Source organism: Acinonyx jubatus, chromosome C1, assembly GCF_027475565.1.
Source record: "Acinonyx jubatus isolate Ajub_Pintada_27869175 chromosome C1, VMU_Ajub_asm_v1.0, whole genome shotgun sequence".
NCBI classification, from domain to species: Eukaryota; Metazoa; Chordata; class Mammalia; order Carnivora; family Felidae; genus Acinonyx; species Acinonyx jubatus.
Window position 1 is genome coordinate 119886442 of NC_069381.1, and position 17527 is coordinate 119903968.

At 35.0% G+C, this 17527-nt stretch overlaps 1 protein-coding gene across 2 annotated transcripts in view; it reads right to left on the reverse strand.

Annotated features, from left to right (window-relative positions):
* DPP10 (dipeptidyl peptidase like 10) overlaps positions 1–17527 on the reverse strand; it is a 635980-nt gene that overhangs the window by 148187 nt on the left and 470266 nt on the right. For both annotated transcript variants that reach the window (XM_027055933.2, XM_027055935.2), the window contains exons 6-7: positions 13353–13405; positions 13173–13254 (exon numbers count right to left, since the gene is read on the reverse strand). In XM_027055933.2, coding sequence (XP_026911734.1) covers positions 13173–13254; positions 13353–13405 — 135 coding nt within the window. The remainder of the gene's footprint in view (positions 1–13172; positions 13255–13352; positions 13406–17527) is intronic.

Sequence of the window (17527 nt, forward strand, 5' to 3'; positions counted from 1 at the left end):
CTCAACTTTGTTTTAAAACTTTTTGTCATTTATAATAATTTTTAAAAATATTTCATTTAAAATATAAGAAATGCTCTGACAAAAATTAAATAATATAAAATGTCTCTCAAACTCCAGTTGTCTCAGGGGAGTATTCCTCTAAAGAGGACAATCCTGGTCACTTCTCAACACATATAATATAATATAATATAATATAATATAATATAATATAATATAATATACAGTGCAGTATAATATAGTATAGTGTAAATTAATATAATAGTATAATTATAATTATGCATGATTTTATATTGAATAAACATTTTATAGTATATAATAATTTATAATATATAATCATAATATTACACTAAATAATGTATGCAATATATTATAATTACAATATATTTTATATAATATATAATGATGTTACATTATATAATATAAAATACATATTATATAATATAATGAAATGTAATATATGATATACAAATATATGCATACACATAACTATAATTAAATATATATTTAATAATATAAATAATATAAATGTGTAAAATAAATATTTAATATATATCTTATAGCTATATGTATATAATATATGTAATAGGTGTTTTATTTAATATTGAGAGCATACTGATTAATCCTATGGCCTTTTTTTACTGGATGGCATTGCATATCTGCACATGTAGAAGAATCATATTAATTTTAATGGCTTCTCAATATTTTATATTTATGCACCCTAAATTTTTACTGGTCTAATAATGATAACTTATTTAAATTGTTTCTAGTGTTTTATTTTGCTTTTTAAATTATAAACAGTGTTCCAGTGAATTTTCTTTTCATATACCTTTAGGCACATGTGGAATATATTTACAGGACGAAATCTACATTTGGAACTGCTAGATATCTAATACTGTATTTCTTTTGGACATATTCTTACTCCAATAAAAATGTGTGTGTGTTTGTGTGTGTGTGTGTGTGTGTGTGTGATTTTTTTTAATTTAACTTTTTTGTGGTCCAAAGTCATGCTGTGTATAATTCCCATTCTGGTACACTTATTGAAACTGTTTCATGGCCCATTGTGTGCACTTGTATATATTCCATGTATTCTGTAATTGCCGGGTATAGTGTTTTGTAAATGACAATGACATCATGTTGGTTGATTGTGCTGACCATATATTTTATATTGTTTCTGATGTTCTATCTACTTGTCCTATCTTGTACTGTAAGACAAGTGTTGAAATTACCAGCTAAAATTGTCAATTTGTGTTTCCCATAAGGTGGTAAAGTATATATTTGTTTTCAATCTTTTTCTGGCTCTGGGGAATTATTACTTTATGTTCCTTAGAGATTACAGTTTTTGCTGTGGTTGACTAATAGTATCATAAAAGATTGAGTTTCTTTTCACATTTTCATTTCCTTTGTTGTTTTTAAGGACCAGAACAAGGGGAGAGCTCCTGAATGCACCATTTAAAGTTATTTCTGACAAGAAAAATCTTGCCATAATGCAGACAACCATTTCCATCAGTGAGTTCTTTTCATGTCATTTAATAAGACAAAGTAAATCACTAGAATACTAAACTTTCATAATTGGGATCTTTTTTTTTCTTAACATTAGGGGTTGTGTAGGATGGCTCACATCTTAAAATAACATTCTTATACTTTTATTTTTAAAGTTTCTACTTAGACCACTGATAGAATGTGCCTTGTTATCCTTGTAGGATAACCCTGTATGGTCAGAGTAAGAATAAGAGATATGCCAAATCCTGGTTGCAATGAAATAAGAGATTTTGGTGATTATCATCTACATTGTTATTCTACTCCAATGACTTCTTAGCAGGAACTGTCTACAGTGTTCAGTACATCGGGTTATGCATGACCTAAATTTATAGCTAAAAGATCTGCAACCCTGGAGCCTCCATGGTTCTTACACCAAAATTTATTATTAAATTTAATGTTAGGAGCAGCTTGAGAAAATAATTGCCAGAAAAATTGCTATTTTGTGAGAAAATGGGTAAAAAAAGATACGGTCATTACATTTACCTCATTATTGCTAAATAACTCAAAACTGTTTAAACATAAGTTAAGGGAAACATAGTGAATTCTTATTAGAACTAGGAAACAAACAATAGTTATTCTTTCTGATACAAATCTGCTGGCATATTTTATTCTTCTGGCTTATTTGATTCTTTTTACCTTTTCACATTTGTCAGTAACATCTAAGTCATAGCTTTTTGTTATTAAAAATATAAACCAATCAATTAAAGCATGTGATTCCATATACATATATTCTGTTTCTTCTTACATTGAGAACTTCCTTATAGTCTAGAGGAATGCCTTTAAATAAAGGTCCTGGAATGTTCAGATGATCCTTGAATGTCAATGCATCTGAACTGTGCAGGTCCACTTACGATGTCGATTTTTTTTTCGACAAATTCCATACAGTACCATGAATGTATTTTCTCTTCCTTATAATTTTCTTAACAACATTTTGTTTTCTCTAGCTTACTTCATTGTAAGAGTACAGTACATAACGCATATAACATACAATATATGTGTTAATTGATAAGGCGTCTGGTCAACAGTAGGCTCTTAGTAATTAAGTTTGGGGGAGGTCAAAAGTTACAGGTGGATTACTGACTGCAGGTGGGGTTGGCACCCCTAACCTCTGCACTGTTGTTCAAGGGTCTTGTGTAACTTCAACACTCAGCTTTCAGGTCATCTTCTCCAGGAAACTGCCCCATCACCTCAGAGAGGGCCCCCTGCAAGGTGAAGACCACATTGGAACCCTTCTGTTTCAGGTGTTCCAAGAGGTGGGAATCCCTACCTTTAGCTCTATTTTCTGTGAGGTCCTGGAATATAGAGATTGTGCCTTTTATATCCCTAGGGAGTTGCATGTTCATAACATATAGTTAGAACCTCTACAACATTTTATAACTCATCTAGATGAACCAAGGGGAGCACTTTAAATAGGGATGAAATCTCCTCCTTTCCTCCAAAAGAAGTAAGTAAATTTCAGGTGTCTCATTATTAATATTGGTACTTTCTATGATAAAGAATTGATTTCCGTTTGGTTTTTCTAAGTGTGGAATAAAACATTAAAAACATAACACAGGTAAAGTTTATCTCAAACAGCACTGAGTAGATTGATGATTTTCTTTTCTTTTCTTTTTTATATAAGCCTGACAATATTTCTACTTCCCCTCAAAATCTCTAGGGCTGGCCTCAACTAGAAACTGTCAGCATTTAAATAACTTCTATTTTCACATGCTCACACAGGTTGCAACATCTTCCGTCAGCAGCTTCTCTTTTATTATTCTCAGGGGAAAATACATGCCTGCAGCTCACTTTACAATTATACACGCTATGAGCATTACACAATTGGAGCACCTGCCTTCAGAGGGTTCACAGTCCCAGGCAGTCTGCAAGGCCAAGTCAGCATATACTTACCAAGTGACTTCTTTTTTTTCTTTTTAATGTTTATTTATTTTTGAGAGAGAGAGAGAAAGAGAGAGAGAGAGAGAGAGAGGGAGTGGAGGAGGGACAGATAAAGAGGGAGACACAGAATTCGAAGCAGGTTCCAGCCTCCGAGCTATTAACACAGAACCTGGCACAGGGCTCGAACTCATGAACCAGGAGATCATGACCTGAGCGAAGTCGGACACTTAACCGAATGAACCAGTCAGGCGCTCCACCAAGTGATTTTTTACTAAAGCCAGTACAGATAGCTTAAAGGCAGTAAGAGTACAACTAACAGTATGCAAGTTGCTCAGATTCTCCTTACACTGAAATATGCAACACTTTAGAGGAAATGTATGCTTATAGAGAATCAGAACTTTCTATTTCTTTGAAAAATCTCTGACTTTAGATAGAAAAGTTATAAATATACTATTTAAATACAAGGCACAAGCGGTCTACAGGAGTGCTTAATTGATATGTGGGTAGGTAATTTTTACAGCAATTGCAAGTTAATTTTCCTTTACAGTATATATGGTAATTGCATATTTCTTTTTCCTTTTCTATGCATACACCTACACTGTTATGGTATTTTACTTGTATGAGAATGTATTTCCCATCATATTTACATACATACTATATTAATGTAAACATATACCTGAACATACTACAAATTTATCAGCCAAGATGTTCGGGACATTTTAAGGGTGTTTTTATTATTTTTGTTAAACCCAAGCAGTTATCCTACTATGGTTCACTGGATTCTTTCCAGTCTAATACTGAGTAAAGAAATTATATCAGCTTCTTGATACTGACTTTCCTTATGTCAAATTTGAAGTGAGACCCATTTGACTTTAGGTGTGCCTAGTACTAAATGTGCTAAGAGGAATTGCTTTTATTTTCTGTAACAAAAAACAGGAACATTAAATTTTGTTACAGATAACATGGAAAAGGTAATATGTTTTCAGTCATCTCCACTAATGAAGATGAATGAGGTAAAAAAAATGCTCAAAATTCATTTATATGGAAATAGTCATTGCAATAAATAGTTGAGGATGTTAGGGATGTAAATTTTCCGGTTTCAGGGTGTAGCAGTTTTCCTGTAGCAATTAATGTACTTTCAATGACCATCGCACACACTACTGTGAAGTACTGACTTGAACTAGAATTTGACTCTTATTGGCCCTTTCTTCATCTGCTTGGGACACCTCGAATATGCTACAACTTCAGGCCTAAGCCTTTCATCCCAAAATATACATGAAGTCAGCAGCAGGTGTGAGTGTGTGTGTCTGTGTGCATTTGTGGCGTGCATGGGTATATACATATGTATCTCTTATATACAGTATATCTGTATATGTTTATCATATATTTCCCAAACACATGTTAATAATAATTTAAATAATTACTTTTATACTTAAAAACTACTTAATGGAATGTCCAGTAAAAACATTTCGGTATTTACTAGGAAACATGAGATTTCGATGACATGTTTGAAAAACGCTGCTTTAAACACCTCCCTTAAACCAATGAGGACTAAGGTCATACTAGAAAAGTCAAGGAAATGGTTCAAAATTTCCATTAATGAACTATTAAATGTAAACAATTACATCAAGGAAATTGAAAATTTCCTGGAGGCATGGAACCATTGCTAAACACTGAAGAGTTTATTATCAATTTTAAAGCAATACTAGTAATAACAAAAATGCAAGTGATGGGAAAGGTTGTGACTTTGTATTTGTACTTGGAGAATTACCTAAAACATTACATTTTTCAATAATATAGGTAATAAAATATATAAAAAGTAATTTCTCCAAATACTAGATTGTGATGAGTAAAACACTGAATATTTTTAAAGGTTAATGCCCCTGGAAGGATGGGTGTAGTGATTTTAGTTTAGCCTGAATAGATTGAAAAGATATTAGCAATATCAAAGAAGGAATCTATGTTATGTTAAATGTTCTCATCACACACAAAAAATAAATAAGGCAGTGGGAAACTTTTGGACTTGATGGATAAATTTATGGTATTGAATGTGATGACTGTTTCACAGGTATATACTTCTCTTCAGCTCAAGTTTTACACAAAATATGTACACTTTTTTGTTTGTACTCAATGCAAAGTGCAGCCATTTGTATGTATCAATCTTTATTTGTTCCCAATAAAGTGGCTTAAAAAATTGGGAGTCTAAAATGAGATTGAGGAATACACTTGTATATTAAGTGTAGAAATACATTGATAAATCATATTTGTATAACTTAATGTATGTGAATGAGTAGAAGACAATTTTTATTACTTGACTGTGATCAAGTTTTATATCTCAGTTAAATACTTGACATACTTATCTCTTAAATATATTTTTTACCAAATCATTTCCAGATTATAGTAGCCTCTAAACTTAGCTGCCTCTAAACTCAATTACTTACAGTCTAACACAAACTCTTTGACCAGACCCAACCTTTCATGCATGACTACTCTTCACATCATGCCATCCTCAAAACTCTTTGCTGTATCTGATCGTCCACACAAACCACTGTCAGCCTTTCATTAATTTCTTAATGCAACCAGATACTCATTAAATTTACATTTTGCCTTGGGCTAAAATGAGTTTTACATAGAAGAAGGAGGAAGAGGAGGGAAAGAGACATAGAGGAAGGGAGGGCTTAGGTGAGAGGGAGGGAGGGAAATGTTAGCATATTCTGTATTCCATATGCTCTGGAAATGACTGGAAGTCAGTGGTGAAAGACAGCAATGTGAATAAATAAAATCTTAAATGATTTGAGATAAAACAGAAGAAAGTTAGACTCCTGAGAAGCAAGCAATTCACTTAGCCTGTAGAAATTCGGGGGGGGGGGATTATCAGAGAAGAGGAATATGTTAGCATTTTGCATTTTAGTATTTGACAAAGACATCTAATGAAAAGAAAACAATGAGGGGATACACCAAAGAGAATGATTCAAAGGCACAAACATTATGCGGGAGAGGACACTCAGAGGGTGTAATCACTCTCGAGATTACAGAGTTTTGGTTCACGTAGAGAAAAAAACCTGTGCTTCTGCTCTGCAGTGGAGTGGCAGGAGCCACAGGATGTGTCACCTTAGCTGCATCTTGTGTGTCATAGCAATGACATTTTATCACCTGTGGGAGCTGTTAAGAATCTGCATTTTTAACACATACCTCTGTGGATGCTGGATGGATTAGAGTGGCCAGCGAGTGAAGAGGGATATTTATGTGAAAGACGACGATGAATTAAAGTGTGTTACTGTAGGAAAGGACAAGTGGGAATCAAATCAAGCGGTTAGTATGCCATGATGGCTAATTTTATGTGTCAGCGTGGCTAGGTTACGGTGTCTGACTGCTTGGTCAAACACGTCTTGTAAAAGCAGTTTGTAGATGTGACTGACATTTACAATCAGTTGATTTTTAGAAGAGAATAATGTGAGTGGTCCTTATCCAATCAGTTGAAGGCTTTAACAGCAAAAAACAGGTTTCCTAAAGAAGGCCTTCTGCCTCAAGACTTCTGCTCAAGATTATAAAATGAACTCTCATCTGAGTTTTCAGCTTGCCAGACTGCCCCACGGTTGCATGAGCTGATTCCTTAAAATCTTCTTCCCTTTACAGAGAGAATCCACATCCACATCCATGTATACATATAGTACACATATGTTTGGTATACATGTTTTGGGACACTTCATTTTGTTTTATAACCGCTATAGTAGTCTACTCACAACCTGCTCTAAATGTTATTTAGAGCGTACATGTTGTATGTGTCAATAATGTTGTATTGTGTCAGTTTTGTTTCTTTTTTTTCCCCACAAAGTTTACCACCTGCAAAATGCCTTCCCCCATCTCACTGGTACTGAAAAATTTTCCCTTTGATTCTAATTCAGACCCTCTTTATCTACAAATTATATCAACATCTTACCTCTCTTCTCTACAACCAGGGATTTCTTTCATAGCAAATAAAATTAAAAACTGAGATTTAAGGATGGGAAGTTAATTGTCCTTAGTTTATAAACGCTACAGGCCTCTTTAATTAATTTAATGCAAAACTAATTAAAGTATTATAATGACTCATCTAATAAAATCATATTGCCAAGTTTGCTCATGGCTTCAAATATTGACAAAGCCTGTCATACTCACATGAAATGGACAATTAGCCATTTGTAGAGATGCATCCTTTAATTTATATTGAATCTATGTTTACATGCACACCAAGGATAACCTTGACAAATACGGACTTTATCCCAAAACTTACCCAAAGGATTTTGGGATATGCCATGACAAAAAACTTAGACTTCATTCTCAAAACTAGTGAAACAAAAATTCCCAAACAAGTTAAAATTCAAGTGACAAAGATACTTTTAAAAATCATTTTAGGGGTGTCTGGGTGGCTTAGTCAATAAAGCATCCAGCTTTGGCTGAGGTCATGATCTCATGATTTGTGAGTTCGAGCCCCACAGGCATCAGGCTCTCTGCTCTCAGCTCAGAGCCCACTTCAGATCCTCTGTCCCCCTCTTTCTCTCTGCCCCTCTTCTGCTAATTCTCTCTCTCTCTCTCTCTCTCTCTCTCAAAATAAATAAATAAACCTAAAAAATCTTTTTTAAAAAATAGTAAAAATTAACCTCTAAAATACTATATGCAAGATATTATTCAATGTGCTTTATGCTTATATGTTAAACACCAGACTAGCACTATTGGTGAAGTACCACTATTCTCACCGTTTCATTTTTTTAAATTTAATTTAATTAATTTATTTTTTTAATATGAAATTTATTGTCAAGTTGATTTCCATACAACACCAGTGCTCATCCCAGCAGGTGTCCTCCTCAATACCCATCACCCGCCCTCCCCTCCCTCCCACCCCCGCATCAATCCTCAGTTTGTTCTCAGTTTTTAAGAGTCTCTCATGGTTTGGCTCCCTCCCTCTCTAACTTTTTTTTTCCTTCCCCTCTGCCATGGACTTCTGTTAAGTTTCTCAGGATCCACATAAGAGTGAAAACATAGGGTATCTGTCTTTCTCTGTATGACTTATTTCACTTAACATAACACTCTCCAGTTCCCCACCATTTTAAAGATAAGGAGAGTAAGGCATACAGAAATTAAGTAATATTCTTAAGGTCAACATTTAGTAAGAAATGGACCCAGGAATTAACCACCTAAAAAATGACTCCCATGAGAGGATCTATGATTTTTATAAGTTTTTAGTCCTTTTTATTATTTTCTCAACTATACTGAAAAACAATCCATAACAAGTAGGAAGCATTAAAGAAAATGCCAGCAATTAATACAACTTCCCTCAGGGTGTCAAACTATTACTTTGGCACAAATTTTGGTACCTCTGAGGCTAGGAGAATGAGAGTTATATAAAACTCATGAAAGTTTCAAAGATTTTCTGAAGGACTCTCCAGTGAGAAAAACATGAAACTGTCTTGGGTTTTTGGTTTCTGGAAATTTCTGTGTTGGGAATTTGCCTTTGGCCTAATGGACCAGCTCTCTTGTTGACATCATCAGAGTAAAACAGGTAAAACTAGAGCAAGTGCCCATTTTTTGCTGCTCACTCACCACAGCCCTACACTGATTCATGCCTTCTCTGAATCCAACCTGGCATCTCCATATCTAGCATATCCTAGGCAGTTTCTGCTGCCACTTTTTAGGAATATCGTACTGGAATGGATCTAAGACAGATCTATATATGTATACGAAAGACACTGTTCTAAAAATTTTTGAATATGAAAAAGATAAAGGCAAGCATGATGTTTATCATTCACTGCATTTTAAATGACTAGCTTGTTTCCTTCATAATTATTTAATCAATCATTCAACCATTCAGTGTGGATATCACAGTGAATACAGTGTTATATAGGATTTCTTTGTGAAATACAAGCGTAAAGATGTTTAAGCAGCTTCTAATGTCTGGCAACTTTGTGTATGCTTCTTTCAATATTTTTGGTAAACCTTTGTTTTCCCAAAGTCTTCTTTGTCTGAGTTCCTAAAGCCATGTTAAACATGTAGGGGACTAAAGACCAGGGATAAGGGGTGCCTGGGTGGCTCAGTTGGTTAAGCATCAAACTCTTGATTTTGGCTCAGGTCACAATCTCACAGTTCATGAGTTTGAGCCCCATGACAGGCTGTACGCTGACAACAAAAAACTGTTTGGGATTCTCTTTCTCTCTCTCTGACCCTCCTCCCTTGCTTATGCGCTCTCTCTCTCTCTCTCAAAATAAATATCCTTTCAAAAAAATTATTGGGAATCCTGGGTGGCTATGTCAGTTGGGCATCCGACTTCAGCTCAGGTCATGATCTCGTGGTCTGTGGGTTGGAGCCTGGAGTCGGGTTCTGCGCAGACAGCACAGAGCCTGGGGCCTGCTTCGGATTCTGTGTCTCCCTCTCTCTCTCTCTGCCCCTCACCTGCTCATGCTCTGTTTCTCTCAAAAATATATAAACGTTAAAAAATTTTTTATTTAAAAATTATTTTATTGTTGATTTTTTCTATGTTGAAAATAGTTTCCTGTTTTTAATATTCCATCAAACAACTAGTTTACATGTTTAAGGAACACATCCACCAAGATACAATGAAAGTTATTTCTGCATGTGAAAAATGTATTTCTTACTCTAAAACAGTCATCTACTTCACAGTTGACTCTGGAAATATTTCAGAGTGGAAAACTATAGAAGAAAGAAAAGAAAAAACAAAAGAAAAGAAAAAAAGAAGGAAGGAAAGAAGGAAGAGAGAGAGGAAGGAAGGAAGGAAGGAAGGAAGGAAGGAAGGAAGGAAGGAAGGAAGGAAAGAAAGAAAGAAAGAAAGAAAGAAAGAAAGAAAGAAAGAAAGAAAGAAAGGAAGAGAGGGAGGGAGGGAGGGAGGAAGAAAGAACAACAAAAAAAAAAAAGAAGAAAATCTGCTAAGGCAATTACTCTACAACCCTTTTCAACCTCTCATGCTCCCCCTTCTTTATTCCAGTCATTCCGAAAATATTTTTAAAAATAATTTCATTCTTTTTTAAAAATATAATATTTAAAAATATATTATTTAGCATAATATATGTATATATTATGGATATATAAAAATATATCATATTCCATGAACAAAGCCAACAAGCATGGTCAAAGGTCCTCACTTTTCTGCTGATGAAAATGAGGTACTAAGAGGAAGAAAGACTTGGCCAAGATCACATGGCCAATCACTAGCAGAGGTTCTATCACAGGTATATTCAATTCTAGAATATTTTAGGTGGAGAAGCTTTTCTAATGAACAGAAGCACTATTTAATAGCAATATATCATTCTACAGCCTTCTTGAGATGTGACATATCTTGTACTACCTCCCTATCTCACCAATCAGCCTATAAAAGTATTTCTTATATTTATAAAATGAAATAAAAATAATAATGTATACCTCACTAAGGGGAATATTTAGATTTCCCAAATTAATTATCATAATGAGATGATGATGCAGACATTTCTGTTTTATAATGAGGAATTTGAGGCCCACAGGCAATAAGAAACACACCTTAGCCCACCCAGCCATTGTTGAAGCAACAATTCAAAAAAAAAAAAATCTAGAGGATTCTAACTTCCCTTCATGGACTCTCCTAAAAGTCAGAGTTAGGGTTGGTCAATTAGAACCATTAAAGGCAAGTAGGATACTATATTGATAAGAGTATCAACAATTCCATCCTGAAAGATTTATTTACCATTTAAACTGCCTCACTCTTAAAATCATAGTTTAAATTACATAATGCAAAACTGATAGCGTGCTAAAGTAAAAGACCACACCCACTATCACCAGCAAAGAAATAAAAGTCTTAAAAATGTAATTATCAAGACAGATCTAATATGCATATATTAAACACCACACCTAACACATGAAAACGTAAGTTTATTATAAGGTAAAAATCAAGTCTTATAAACTTCAAAGTTTATAAACTAGATAATAAAGTTTATTACAAAGATGTTTATGAACTCCATATATAGTTTTAAAACTAATTCTACATTTCTGTAAACTTAAAAACAAAGATCAAAATAGCCCATGTGAAAAGAAGAACATACATGAACACTGAAATAATATTCATATTAAATACTAATAAAAATATTATTATCAAACTTGCTGGATGAAGATAAAGCAAAATTTAGAGAAAATATAGAATCAGTGTTTCTGTATTAGAAAAGAAAAATAAAATACTAACATTATAATAGAAAGGACTGTATAAATTTAAAATTTGGCCTTTGAGAAGACATATGTGAAGTTTACAAATATCAAAGTTGATCATGAAAAGAAGAAAGTACTTCTAAATAACATAGGAAAAGAAGAAAGTACAAAATACAAAGATTTAAAAATGCTGTAAAAAGGGATAAAAACATTATGCTAACCAGTGGAAGTTTAGGTGAGATGGATTTTTAGAAATGTATAAATTATTGGGGCATCTGCGTGGCTCAGTCGGTTGAGCGTCTGACTTTGGCTCAGGTCATGATCTCTCGGTCTGTGAGTTCGAGCCCCACATCAGGCTCTGTGCTGACAGCTCAGAGCCTGGAGCCTGCTTCGGATTCTGTATCTCCCTCTCTCTCTGCCCCTCCCCCACTCATGCTCTGTCTCTGTCTCAGAAATAAACATTAAAATTTTTTTTGATTAAAAAATGTATAAATTATTGAAACTAATTTTAAAAATGCAAAACTTAATTTTATTACCATAATAGGATGAGTTCTTAAAAATCTCTCCCATACACACGTAAATACCACACCAAACCTAGCCACATTCATAGGGTAAGTAGAGCAAGCACATCTTAATAAGACAGAAAGTATAAAAATTGGAATGGAAGAAGCAATAATGTCATTATTAAGAAACAATACGATAATATGGAAAAAAAAAAGCATTGGTGAGAATATAGTACCAACGGGAATTCTCAAAGTGTCGCTGGTCTGCATATAAATATTCAAGCAATTTAGAAGTCAGTTTGGCAGCACGTACTGCATTTGAGCGTTCACATGCCATATAACCAAGCAATACCACTTCCTGAGCAATATCCCCTTAAGGCCTTTATACTTTCACCATGAGACATGGACAAAAATATAGTGTTGCTCAAACTGCTTTTATGCATCAGTAATGCTCTTTTTGAGTTGGTGATAATTTCAAAATGTAATATGACAAGAAATCTTCCCCTAAGAAACCAGTGTCAAGTGTAGACTTCTGTCTTAAATTTTTACTCTGAATAATGCATTAAGAATAAATAAACAACGATGGGGCACCTGGGTGGCTCAGTCACTTAAGCATCTGACTTCACCTCAGGTCATGATCTCGCAGTTTGTGGGTTCGAGCCCCGCGTCAGGCTCTGTGCTGAAATCTCAGAGCCTGGAGCCTGCTTCTGATTCTGTGTCTCCCTCTTTCTGCCCCCACCCCCACTCATGCTTGTCTCTATCTCTCAGAAATAAACAACAAAATTTTAAAGAAAGAATAAATAAACTTGACAATGTTATGTAACGGAAATTCCACAGAACTAGACCTCGGTATTCTTGGATCTCTTCTAGGTTCCATGATTTATAAACTTTTTTCTGTTTTAATTAATTAATAAAATAATACCTGTATTATTTCATATATTCTTAAATTGGAATACTAGATGGAAGATGGAAGGTAAATAGAAAACATCAAGTATAACAGGACAGTGTGCAAAAGGAAGTGGCTTCTGTAAACGTTTTCTATGGGGCCAAGGCTGACAGTGTTTGGTGAATACCCACGCCTGTGCTTACCAGCTGCTGGCCTTGGACACCCCAGGCTGCATACTGCAAGACGGAGTCCTCTACTTCTGGAGGATTTAACTCCCAAACTTCCCTTGAAAAAAGGTAAATATTTTTACATGAACAAATTGACATTTACACCAATAATTTAGTTGGACAACTGCTAATGAAGACCAGAATCAAAGAACTTACCTTGTGTGTATGTTGTAAATCACATATGAAGCAGTATAGGAATAATGAAAAATCTGAAATTAAAAGAAAAAAAGAGTTATGGACCCTAGGTTGCAATAAAAGCTCTATCCTAAGGTGCAGATATGTTCTTAATAAAATCCGGGAAGTCCAAAAATTGATTTTAGAGAGAAATCAAATGTGAACTGTTCCAGTTCTGAGCCTTACTCCAGAAGCCTCATGACTCCTCTGACTGTCCTTCCAACCCTTTATTCAACCTAGTCCATACTTAATATAACTGTGATTATATTGCTGTCTTGTTTAAAATACCAAATGATTCCTCACTGCCTATAAAATAAAGTTCAAGCTTCATTGATGTTCAAGGATTTTGGTACTTTGGTTTCTACACAGTTTTCCAGCTTTACCATCCACTACTTCCCTTTACCTAGTCTATGCTTCAATCACATTAGACACATTCCTGCTGTATATCCTGAACTTTTTCTCCCCCCCCCCCCCCCCGCTAGGACATCTTCGGGGAAAACTTATATTGTTACTTTCTTTTCTCAGCACACAATTATAAAAGCTTCTTTTATTCCAGTACTGGATGTACACTGCACAAATATTATAATACTGTTAATTAAAACTCCCTAGAAGTCAAACTGTTATTTCTTCCTTTTGCAATAATAGCTTCAATTAAACATGATTGGCCACATATTTTGGTAAGACAATACTAGCATTGTCTATTTGCATTAAAATCACAATTCTTCCACCATTTGTTATAGTATTGTGTTTTATAAGGAAGCTTTATTCTCCCATTCCTTTTAAAATAACTGTTAAATCTAAGATTGCCTTTGCTGTACAGTTGCAGAAGCAAAAATAACTTTTCCTGGTTGCTATTTTGGCATTCACACTTTATGCTATAAAATTCCATATTTGACTACAAATTTTAAACCTTGAATTTACTACAAGAGCTGACAAAAAGATAAGAAATGTGACCACCTCTATAAACATTTTTTCCCCATCTCAGAAAGTTCTGTTGCCAAAGCAAACTGCCAAGTGAGCACTTTGTCTTCCAAGCAGACAAATGTGTCAATGACGTTATGGGTAAAAGAAGTTCATCTCTTCATCCTGCCTGTTAATTAGCCAACACACTCTAGCTGAATTGTAGGTTCACAGGCATCTTGAGAGAAAGAGTTCCTGGGCATTACTGTTTTAGTCAAACGAGGCCAAAACAACTAAGACAAAACCAGATATAACCACTGAATTTTGCTCTCTTTCTGTAATTCTTATTATAGACTTTGCTGACTCTTCTCAATGCATGAATTGAAAGGTCTCCAAATGATGTCCTCCAAATGATGTACTTTGGAAAGGGGGATATATAAACCCACTTTTTGCTTCATAGTTCTTCGCCCAGTACAACATTTTCCCCCATAGTTCATGTGTTGAGGTGGAAGTCCACAATAAAATTAATCTTAACTTGTCTTCAGACTCACAGAAAGCTGAAGTAACCAGTTGCGGGGTTTCACCTCTTTTACAGATGTCTCACAAAGCCAGTAGTCTGCTGTCTACAGATAACTAGAAACTAACCATTTATTCCTAGTTTAGGGCTTTCCTCTGAGTCCACTTGTCTTTAGAGTGTGTGTGTGTGTGTGTGTTTGTGTGTGTGTGTGTGTGTGTGTGTGTGTGTATACTTCCAGCAGATCTCAAACACTTCCTGTTTTATAACTTTCCATAATTAAAATAGTATTCTATGCCCACAATAGTATAAAGTAGGAAGGATCTTGAACAGGGTTTAGAGGTAGAAGTTTCCTTTCATACATTTGTTTGCATAGTGCTGCAGAGATTTCAAAAGGGGGATTTTTCCAAAGAGAATTTGATTTAGCTTTACTGAACATCTTTATTAAGCTGCACTGGTCTAACACTGTGTTAATCTGCATTTCTCTCTCTCTCTCTCTTTCTCTCTCTCCCAATCTTTCTCTCTCCTTCTCCCTCCTACTCCGTGGATAGGATGTCTATTATTTTTATCATTTCCTCATTTCCTTTTATCCCAAATTCCTCTTCTACATTAGCTACGTAGGTTTTATTGCAGGATGAGAGGATAAAGATCGAGTCACGAAGGTTAGGAACAGTCTTTTTCCTGTAATGATTGGCTGCTGCATAATGAGAGCCAAAGTGAACGTCTGATGAGATCCTTGGGGAGAAAGATATTTCACAGCCCGAAATCACATATTCATCGCATCTCTGCAAATGATGTTCCACTGCCTGTTAGGGAGTATGAAGGGTTATGGCAAAGGTAGTGGGAGTGGGGCAAACGTAAGAAATACTATGTAACAACTTGATCAAAGCTTACTTCTGGAAACTAGCCTTGGGATGTCCAAGGCTATTAAATCTCATGATGCCAAAGATTTTGGGTGGAACAGAAAGCTTCATAAGATCCTGCAATCCAGTCTCATCCCTATCTTTTCTACGTTACTTTGGAACCTCAAGAAGAGGTTGATTACTAAGTGTTCATTGCTAAGGGTAGGATAAATGGTTCTCCTTATTTGCTGTAGTTTTGTGCTGTAAGTCATCGCAAACACTGAATTAGCAAATACAGAACCATCGCCTCCTAGAAGAAATACACAGCTAGTTTCCTATGAGTCTCTGGTCACAACATTTCCATCAACCAATCAGTACATAACATTGTTTCATGTGTATCTCTTTCGAAAGACGCTATTTAATATTTAATATCGTTGATTCATTAACTCTGAACTCCTGGCCAGCAGCATTACAACTCATGCCTGAATAAAGTTTATCTAACACATGTGCTTTCTCTGTAAAGCATATCACAGTCTCTTGTACCTAGCCACAACACTAGAGAGCACTTCAGCACTGTGCTTGGGGGGTTTTTAAACAGCAAACGCATCAACACAAAATACAACCGTGAAAAGCAGAGCACTAAAAGGACTATGAAAAGGACACTAATTCACCGTATGATAGCTAAAACAAGAAGGCAGAGTGTCATCCTGTTTGATCTCAGCTCGGCAAGTATGTATCAGGCAGCCCAAATGTTTTGCAGCTCTGCATGTGTCTGGAAATGCCTAAGAAACACAGAGAGTATTGATCTTGAGGTTATAAGTAAATTTTAGAAAACAACTAAATTTGGAAATCTGGAATCCACAACTAATAAAGATCAACAGTATTGGTAATATAGACATAGCATGCTATATTACTGGAAGAAAGAAACAAAAAATAAGCATATTTAAGACTTGCCAGAACTTGGATGCAAGAAAAACACAGAAGTTATCCAGAATGGTGGCATTCATGTTCTGTAAATGAAAGCTAGCTACCTCCATTCGTTTATCAAACATCTTTTAAGCAACTTCTTTGACGCAAGCCCTGCACTTAGTACCATTAAAAAAAAAAATTGTGGGTCACCTGGGTGGCTCAATCAGTTCAGTTTCTGACTCCTGATTTCAGCTCAGGTCATGATCTCATAGTTCGTGGGGTCGAGCTACTCGTTGGGCTCTGCGCTTATCGCACAGAACCTGCTTGGGATTCTCTCTTTTCCTGTCTGTGTTCCCATCCCTTGCTCTCTCTCGCTCTCAAAAATAAATAAACACTTAAACAAGCTTGCAATAATAAAGATTATTTTAAAAATAGGATAAATACAAAAGAATATCAATTGATCATTTTTATTTTACTCTATTTTCTGTCAATTTATAAACATTTATTGAATACTAACTATGTGCAAACTCGTAAGTTCAGTTCCTTGCCAAATGCCAAGGCCATAATAAATGTAATTCCTGTCCCCAAGGAGCTCTTGATCCAGTCACGGTGACAAGGTTGAGAAGCATTACATAAGTATAGAGCACTCTGTTGCAGGTCATGGTTAAATTAGGAATAGCAGATTATAAACCTATAGGCTTTCCAAGAATCAATTAATATTATTGCTTTCAAGATTGTAACTGTTAACAAGAACAATTTTTGAATTGAGCATATACTATACACTGGACTCAGCTGAGTGCTTTAAATATATTAACATTTAAGTACACCGTAAGAAATATATACTATCATTCACAATTCTCACGATAAGTGAAGCACTGAAAGTTTAAGTAGGAGACAGAGCCACAATTTGAGCTCACGTCTGTCTGATTATTGTGACTTAATCTCTCTGCACATTCTCTTTCAGGGAGCTGGGACAGGAAGCACGGCTCCAG